The sequence below is a fragment of the Sinocyclocheilus anshuiensis genome, unplaced genomic scaffold (assembly GCF_001515605.1).
Source record: "Sinocyclocheilus anshuiensis isolate Anshui unplaced genomic scaffold, SAMN03320099.WGS_v1.1 scaffold1152, whole genome shotgun sequence".
Classification (NCBI taxonomy): Eukaryota; Metazoa; Chordata; class Actinopteri; order Cypriniformes; family Cyprinidae; genus Sinocyclocheilus; species Sinocyclocheilus anshuiensis.
In genome coordinates this window covers 322,573-330,954 of record NW_015551083.1, presented here as the reverse complement: position 1 = coordinate 330,954, position 8,382 = coordinate 322,573, and the positions used below count along the sequence as shown (strand labels likewise).

The 8,382-nt window shown below is 40.9% G+C and overlaps 1 protein-coding gene across 3 annotated transcripts in view; it reads right to left on the bottom strand.

Annotated features, from left to right (window-relative positions):
- Positions 1 to 568: 568 nt before the first annotated feature.
- Positions 569 to 8,382, bottom strand: part of tns3 (tensin 3) — a 32,350-nt gene continuing 24,536 nt past the window's right edge. For 2 of the 3 annotated variants that reach the window (XM_016452574.1, XM_016452575.1), the window contains 11 exons: positions 7,566 to 7,640; positions 6,835 to 6,928; positions 5,156 to 5,553; positions 4,950 to 5,078; positions 4,071 to 4,170; positions 3,897 to 3,970; positions 3,068 to 3,145; positions 2,831 to 2,999; positions 2,467 to 2,535; positions 2,344 to 2,373; positions 569 to 1,592 (listed from right to left, as the gene is read on the bottom strand). In XM_016452574.1, the coding sequence (XP_016308060.1) occupies positions 1,451 to 1,592; positions 2,344 to 2,373; positions 2,467 to 2,535; positions 2,831 to 2,999; positions 3,068 to 3,145; positions 3,897 to 3,970; positions 4,071 to 4,170; positions 4,950 to 5,078; positions 5,156 to 5,553; positions 6,835 to 6,928; positions 7,566 to 7,640 (1,358 nt within the window). In that variant the 3' untranslated portion in view covers positions 569 to 1,450. Of the gene's footprint in view, positions 1,593 to 2,343; positions 2,374 to 2,466; positions 2,536 to 2,765; positions 3,000 to 3,067; positions 3,146 to 3,896; positions 3,971 to 4,070; positions 4,171 to 4,949; positions 5,079 to 5,155; positions 5,554 to 6,834; positions 6,929 to 7,565; positions 7,641 to 8,382 lie in introns of those variants that run through there. The other variant, XR_001631222.1, reaches the window with a different exon arrangement.

The window sequence follows — 8,382 nt, the reverse complement described above, 5'->3', positions numbered from 1 at the left end:
TAATGCTGTTCAGTTGCTTTGACACAATCTGTATTGTTAAAAGCGCTATATAAATAAAGGTGACTTGACTTGACATTACATCACAGTCCTGTCACAGATAACACAGATGTTCATCAAATCGGCAGCCTTAAAATGATTCAATAAAACATATATCTTAATCAGTCTGTACTCTTTATTTCTCAGATTCTGCCACTGATGGAAATACATGAAATACATGAACAGACATTCAATACTGCTAACTGAAAAACACAAGAATCCTCCTCGTTTCTGCAGAGAATGTAGAGAGTGTGTGTGTGTGTGTGTGTGTGTGTGTGTGTGTGTGTGCGTGAGTGTACCTGTGTGTGAGTGTGTGTGAGTTTGTACCCGTGTGTGAGTGTGTGTGTACCTGTGTGTGAGTGTCTATGTGAGTGTGAGTGTACCCGTGTGTGAGGGTGTGTGAGTGTGTTTGTGAGTGTCTATGTGAGTGTGAGTGTACCCGTGTGTGAGTGTGTGTGAGTGTGTTTGTGTGTACCTGTGTGTGAGTGTGAGTGTACCCGTGTGTGAGTGTCTGTGTGAGTGTACCCGTGTGTGAGTGTCTGTGTGAGTGTACCCATGTGTGAGTGTGTGTGTGTGTGTGTACCCGTGTGTGTGTGGTTAATTTCAGTTTCTGAAAATCACCAGTGACTTTAACGAGATCAAGTATAAGTAAGCAGAGCCCTCAACCGTTATCTGTGTGAATGTAGTCAGCACATTTGTGCTAGCTGAACATTATGACTCAGCTAGCTGCTCAGTTCTGTTCAGATGAGTTTATGAGAGTCCAGCGGTCCACAGAACAACACAAATCATTAATCATCTCTGAACACCCTTAATACAGATATTCCTGTACTACACACGACAGCCTCTCCTTCACAACTACTGTCATCACTTTATATCAAAACAGCATCATGACATGAAGAAGAGATAAGATGCACAAAAGTCAGTAAGACCCTAAAATCACAAATCTTCACTCTTCTGCACTGGTGTTGTGAGCACTGGTTCTGAACAACACGACTGCCATTGAGAAGCTAAAGACATCTCAAACTATTTTACATGCAGAACTTTTTTATATTTACTGTATATATGAAGTATAAAGTTTTTTCGGTAGAAAACGACTTGGCATATGTAATAGAAATTTGCAAGTAAAAACTAAAAAATACTAAATATACACTGTAGATATCTAAAATGCAATGACATTATAAAGGCGTTTTTGGTTTTATGTCATCAGTAGTAGGATCCATTACACAAAATACTAAAAATAATTTAAAAAAGCATTACTGTTCATACACACGTATATGTTGAGATTTATTATTAATTCCTTTCGAGTCTGTAAACCATACTTACACTTTCAATGCATAAATATACAAACACTGTACATGCTGGTTTTCAGAAGGTTTTGTCCCTCGTCTCTCTGTCGACTCGTGAGATGAACACATCACATCTTCTGCGAGCCGATCATGACTTTAGAGACGAAGTTGACGATGGCGCTGGCGGGCTGCTCGGGGTCGTGCTCCGCGAACACATGACACACGTTCTCCAAACCGCTGCCTGCTTTCCTCGCCACAAACCCCAAGATCCTGCCGCGGAAGAAAGTCGTTTAGCAAAGCCCTGCTTTAACCCTCTGCTGCTCTTCACTCGTTTCTGACCAAATAATTTGACTTTTTTTACTTCAACAGAATGGTACGAAATCTGGTAAAGGTTTCGGCACTTGCAATGTGAACACAAAAAATCATGGACAAGATTCAAAAAGATTAAATGGTATTACACATTAGTACTGTTCAAACATGAGCGCACTGGAAACAAACGGGAAGTGAAACTCATCTAGTGGAAGCGTTTGGTACCTCAAATTAGGAACACAACTTGCTTAGATTTATGGCTTTGATTTTCTCACAGTTTTAGAGTAAAACATGTTTTGCTAAATATATATTTCATATAAAATGTGAAAATAGTATTTTAGTGTATTTTCAATATCTTATCAATTTTTGTGTATTATCAACACTTAGCATCAGTGTCTTCTTTAAAAAGAGATCAAACTTAAGTCTGTGCTCCAGAGAGTTTAAGATTTACAACAATTTAAGTTGGTCTATTCAAGTCTATGCTCCAAAAGTGGTTAGCAGGTAATAAATGGATTACAACTACTGGATAAATACAATTTAGTACCATAAAATCCACTAAAAACACAACATTTAAAAAACATCATGAATCTAAAACATAGTACATTCATATAATCGAGATTTTAAAAACCGTGCATATTTGACCACGCAAGCAGCACCAGAGCTAACTCTTTCTCTTATCAAGCAGGTAATAAACTCCTGTAATAACACTCACTTGGCTGAGCCGCAGCCGTCTCGTTTCCATCTGTGAATGAACAGAGCAACAATGAAACGCATTACAGAATAAAGAGCTGACTGTGAGTGACATGAAGCTGGTAACGGAGCAGGATGAACTCACTTCCGGTCCTCTGGGTCCAGAGCACAGAATATGACTGTGTTTGCGGCGTAGTGTCTTCTGAAGAACAGTCTGTGTGAGACAGTGTGTGTGTGTGTGTGTTAGCTTCATCAGCTCCACACACATGAACAAACAGTACAGCTAATTATAGTAAGTTCAATTTAAAGCTGTCTCTCAAGTATGTTTTTGGACTTTTAATCAATGATTTTTATTCAGTAACCATACTTTCCCTCAAGTATAATTTTCGAGTATGTTTTACAGCCCTGCATTCAGAGAAAGGGCTCAGTTCCCTGTGAACTCACGGATATCTTGAATGCAGTGTAAGTCAGATGCATGCATGCACAGTGATGTTTGAGGGCTGCTTTACTTTCTGTGGTTGTCGGTGAGTGTGATTCCCTGTGAGGACACTTTGAAGTGCACTACGGTGGAGGACGGGAGCGAGTCGGCGCTCAGGACCGCAGTGGTGGCCTTCTGCACCGCCTGAAACCCCGTCAGAGACTCCATCTCCACCGAGCCCAGGAACCACACGTTACAGGCTGGAAAACATGCGATTATGAGAGGAATCATTCACTGGTTATGGCTCAGGTATCATTACTGGACGCACCTGCTCCTTGTTTGAGGAGTTGGGCTGCAGAGTTGGTGATGGACTGTGAGGATGCGCTGACAGCGTCCTCTAGAGGATCTGAGGAGAGACAACAGCACACCATCACACCATCACACCCAGCATTCTCCGCTAGTCTGAGAATAATGTCGATTATAATCATGTACGCTCATGAGTGCTGCAGCCGCTCATAATGTCAACACAACAGTGATGTTAAATGAACACAGTTTACTTCAGTGCGTATACTGGTCAGAAGTCTGGAATCATGAAACATTTTTCATGTTTTTGAAAGAAGTCTCTTCTGCTATATAAATTGAAATATTATTACAGTTTAAAACAGCTGTTTTCTATGTGAATCTCTGTTAAAGTGTAATGTATTTCTGTGATGCGCAGCTGTATTTTCAGCATCATTACTCCAGTCTTCAGTGTCACATGATCTTCAGAAATCATTCTAATATGCTGATTTGCTGCTCAAGAAACATTTATTATTATCATCAATGTTGAAAACAGTTGTGCTGCACAATACTACAAGTATTTATTTCAGTATTATTTATATACTATTATAGTATTTATTAATTGAATTAGCTTTTAGAGTTTTCAATTTTAAGTTTTGCTAATTTTGTTGTGTACTTTTGTCATTTGTATTTTTTTATTTTTAGAAATATTTCTATTTAGTTACATTTATTTTTATTTCTGTTTTAGTTTTTGTCATTTTAGTACTTCAACTAAGGTGATATTTTTAGTTTACATAATGTTTTATTTTATTTACGCTTTATTATCACTTAACAGAACTGATTTTTGATGTTTGCAGTGAACAGTAAGAGATGAATACCTCTGTCAGGAATGATGAGTTTACAGGGAAGAGCCAGAGGAGTGATGGAGTGCTGACAGACCAGAGCGCTCAGACTCACACACACACACACACACACACACACACACACACACACACACCAGTATGAGTGAGTGAGTCACACAGCAGCATGAATCAGTCACAGGTCTGATGAACTTACCAAAGTAGGGTTCGTTTGGGCATCCCTTGAGCCGGACGCCCCGCGGCGAGCACTCGATCAGGAAGTGCCTCACCAGCTCACTGGACAGATCCACTCCTGACACACACACACACACACATCAACAATGCCGTCTATAACACTGATCTGCTATCCACTGAGCTCAGGTTTCAGACACCTCCTCGTTTTCTTCTCGAGGAGTTACAGCAGACACAATAACAGAGGTTTGGTTTCACACTCACTAAAGCGCTCGTGAAGCAGCACGTATCTGGAGTTTGTCATTACAGCTGACGCTTACGCCTCCATCAGCACAACACTACTAAAAACACAAGTGTGCTTAACCGTGCTGAATGTGCATTTGTAGTGTGCTTCAAATCTGACAATTATATTTTTATAAAATTGTACTTGAACATAATATTAATGAAATAAAAATGTACTTCAAGAGAGACACTTTCATGACTGTTTCTTGATAAACTTAAGTACACTTTTAAAAATGCAAATAACGTATTACGTTTCACTTTAAATGACATTTTAAATATTTTTAAGTTTTTTTAAAGTACATTTATTTTGAACTGTAGTGCTATTTGATATTACATTTAAAGTTAATATATTTTAAATGTACTAAACTGCAACTTTATTATTATTAAAATTATTATTTAAAAAATGAACATTTTTGTATTCAGTGGCTGTGCCTTAGATGGCCCCCAGAGGGCACTGCTGTGTGTTTGTTGAGCACATTTGTTGTGTGTGAGCATCTGATTTATAACACTTTCTGCAGTAACTGTAGTATCTTATGAGACTATCACACATGCTCTGTTTCACATGTTAACTGTATGTCAGCGCTGATCATGTCGAGGACAGCGCTGGTCTTCTCGCACCTCTCCGGCTCTGCAGTGCTGATGGCGGCGGTGTGGTGACTTTCATGGCCAGTCCATACGCGCCTCTGAAGGAGTGACTGTCCCGGACGATGAACGAGCCGGGCTCTTTGTCCTTCAGCACTGCGATAGCTGCGTGAGAACAGAAGAGGTCAGATGAGCGTCAAACACAGCGGCCGTCCACCAGGCGTCACGCGATCGGACCCTACCTTGGTCCCGTGCGAGGTCTGGCTTGTACCAGTATTTCGAGGTGTCCTGGACAAACTTGACCGTCAGCGGTTTGCTGGAGAGCTGGTCTGATGCGGCGGGGTTCGCTCGGCTCTGCAGCTCCGGCAGGACACTGGGGAACGGGAGGCTCAGCGAGCTGCCGCTGTGAGGACTGGAGAAACCACTGGGAGACGCTGAACCCTGCGAGTGCTCGCCGTCTGAGGCCAGCAGGAGCTTCTGCTGGTAATCCAGTCCCTCCAGCACCGGGCCGAGGCTGAACTTCTCCTCAAAGGTCTGCTGCAGGACTCGGGCTCTCGGGCTGCTGAGAGGAGAGCTGTGGGCGTCTGGAGCGGACAGAGATGGGACCGAGGACGGGGCGAAGCTCACACAGTCTGCAGACCTGCTCAACAACAAGCAACACACTACTGTCATCATCAACAACACAACAAACCTCACATTCACATCAGATTCTGTCAGAATTAAAATCATTCAGAGCTACAATCTGATTTTACAGGGTTCATGAAATGCATTTTTAGATTAGTTTAATATGTTTCCTGAGGTGCACTCATAATCTTTGCACTCATTTTCAACTAAAAACAGAAAACTTTTTATGCATTTTGGCCATTCGTTTACACTACAATGTTGTGTTGGGGACCTGAAAACACACACTTTTGAAACCCGGTTTCAAAGTGCAAGTTTTTGAAAACGATATACATTACTGTAAACTACAGACACGTGTATTTGTGAAAACGGGAGGTCATGCACATGCGAGTAATGTTTCTTTGACATGATATACACATGACATTTCTGTGTATGGTTCTTTTTTTTTTTTTCAAATAATATAATGCTGCTTTGATCTGTTGGCAATTAACCATGCTTACTATTTATTGTTTTTCATAGTGTAATTTTTGATGAACCAGTTAGGGTTTTAATACAGGCAACATAATTATTAAAATATGAATATTCACACACAATAAGTGAGATTTCAATGATATTTTGACCAGTGAAATTTTAGAAATATGGCCATCTTACAATTTTTGCAATACTGTTATTAATACATAATGACCTGAACCTCGCAAACGGGAATTATTATTTTTTGACCTTAAAGTCATTTAAACATTCTGCCAACTTATTTACAAATAAGAGTTAAGAGACTCAGTGAGTCACTGCTGTAACATTGTAAGGTTGACACAGTTACTGAACTGAACAGAATTGATCTGAATAATGACTCTATTGTCTCCAGTAGAGCTGCTTTACAGCTGAAACTGAGTTTGGTTCGTAATTGATGAATTTTACAACATTAGCACTGTTATTTCCCTGTTTATGACCGTGAAGCTGCTTTGAAATGATCTGTACTGTATAAAGTGCTGTAGAAATAAATGTGACTACAGAAAGCAAAAAGGGGTCTTAATTAACTAGCTTGATTTGAAGGAGGTTAGTAGGACCTTTTAAGTTTGATTTATTTCACTAAAATGAAACCTTGCAGATGCAACATGTTAACATTTAATTGAAGTATATAATATTCCAATATATTAATCAAAGCATGGCAATAAATACACCCAGTCTGGACCAGAGAAGACAGGTCAGGACTTCATCTGTGGAAATCTGTCTTCAGCATGTCTTTCTGCTAGACCTGAATACTGCTCTCCGTGGCTTCATGAATGAATGAGTGCAGCTGTACCGGTCAGAGAAGGCCGTGACTCCAGCGACGAACGGTCTGTGATGCTGGAAACCCTCATCTGAAGCTCCCATGAATACTGCCTTCTCTCTCATTTCTGAAAGAACAACATGAACAGGACACTCTCACTTCTGCGTACACTCACAGACAACAAATGAATGTGAGGTGTGTGAACACTCTGTCACTCATTCATCACGATCAGCTCAGCCAATCAGGTGAGTTTGGGGGCGGAGCTAATCTGACAGACGGGCTGTGTTTGGGAAACTTGATTGAAATGTCTGGAGTTACATTTGGTGACACACTTCACATTTTCACACACTTTAATCCAGTTTAATTCATCTTTAAGTGTTTCCATGGCAACTCCTCCAAATCTTTCACATCACAGGAAGTAGTTTTTTTCCTGTTATATTTTACTAAGTTTCCTCTTGCTGTGTTTTTCCATCACATTTACTGTTCTGTCAGTTGTGCACTAGACCCGATGTGACATTAAAGCATCTGAGTAAACTGGGCTTTGTGTCTCTTTTGTCTCGAGTTGCTCTGGATAAAAGTATTGGCTAAATTCATGCATTTAAATGTCATGTAACCAAGTAAACACACCGTGTAGATATAGATGCCATTTGCAAGTGTAAAAACTATATCAAGATTGTTTGATAAAACAAGTTAGCACAAAGATGTCTTTCAGCAGCCTCAGTTCCCTTCAAACAGGTCAGAAGTGAGTGAATCGTGTGATTTACCGTGTTCAGCTCTACAAGATCCAAATGAAGGAGACGGAGCCTGTCTGAAGGGTGAATAACCCATCATGCTCTTCACTGGAGACAGAGATCCACACACACACACACACACACACACACACACACACACAGATCAATCCCTCTGACAGATACAGCAGGTGGAGTGTGGATGTGTGCAGATACTGATGATGGCTCTTTACATCATTTAAACCTGAAAACTGATGATACTCTTGATTCATGGCTTAAGTGTTGAACTGAACCAAAATACAAACAATTAATGAACTGCTCGACAAAGAAGGACTCAACTAGTGTCCTTGTGTGTGTGTGTGTGTGTGAGAGAGAGTGTGTGTCTGTGTGTGAGAGTGTGTGTGAGAGAGTGTGTGTGTCAGAGTGTGTGAGAGAGTGTGTGTGTCAGAGTGTGTGAGAGAGTGTGTGTGTCAGAGTGTGTGAGAGAGTGTGTGTGTCAGAGTGTGTGAGAGAGTGTGTGTGTCAGAGTGTGTGAGAGAGTGTGTGTGTCAGAGTGTGTGAGAGAGTGTGTGTGTGAGAGTGTGTGTGTGTGAGAGAGAGTGTGTGTGTGTGTGTGTGAGAGAGAGTGTGTGTCTGTGTGTGTGTCTGTGTGTGTGTGAGTGTTTGTGAGAGTCTATGTGTGTGTCTGTGTGTGTGAGAGTGTGTGTGTGTGAGAGAGAGAGAGTGTGTGAGAGAGTGTGTGTGTGAGAGTGTGTGAGAGAGTGTGTGAGAGAGAGTGTGAGTGAGAGTGTGAGAGAGAGTGTGAGTGAGAGAGTGTGTGAGAGAGAGTGTGAGTGAGAGAGTGTGAGAGTGT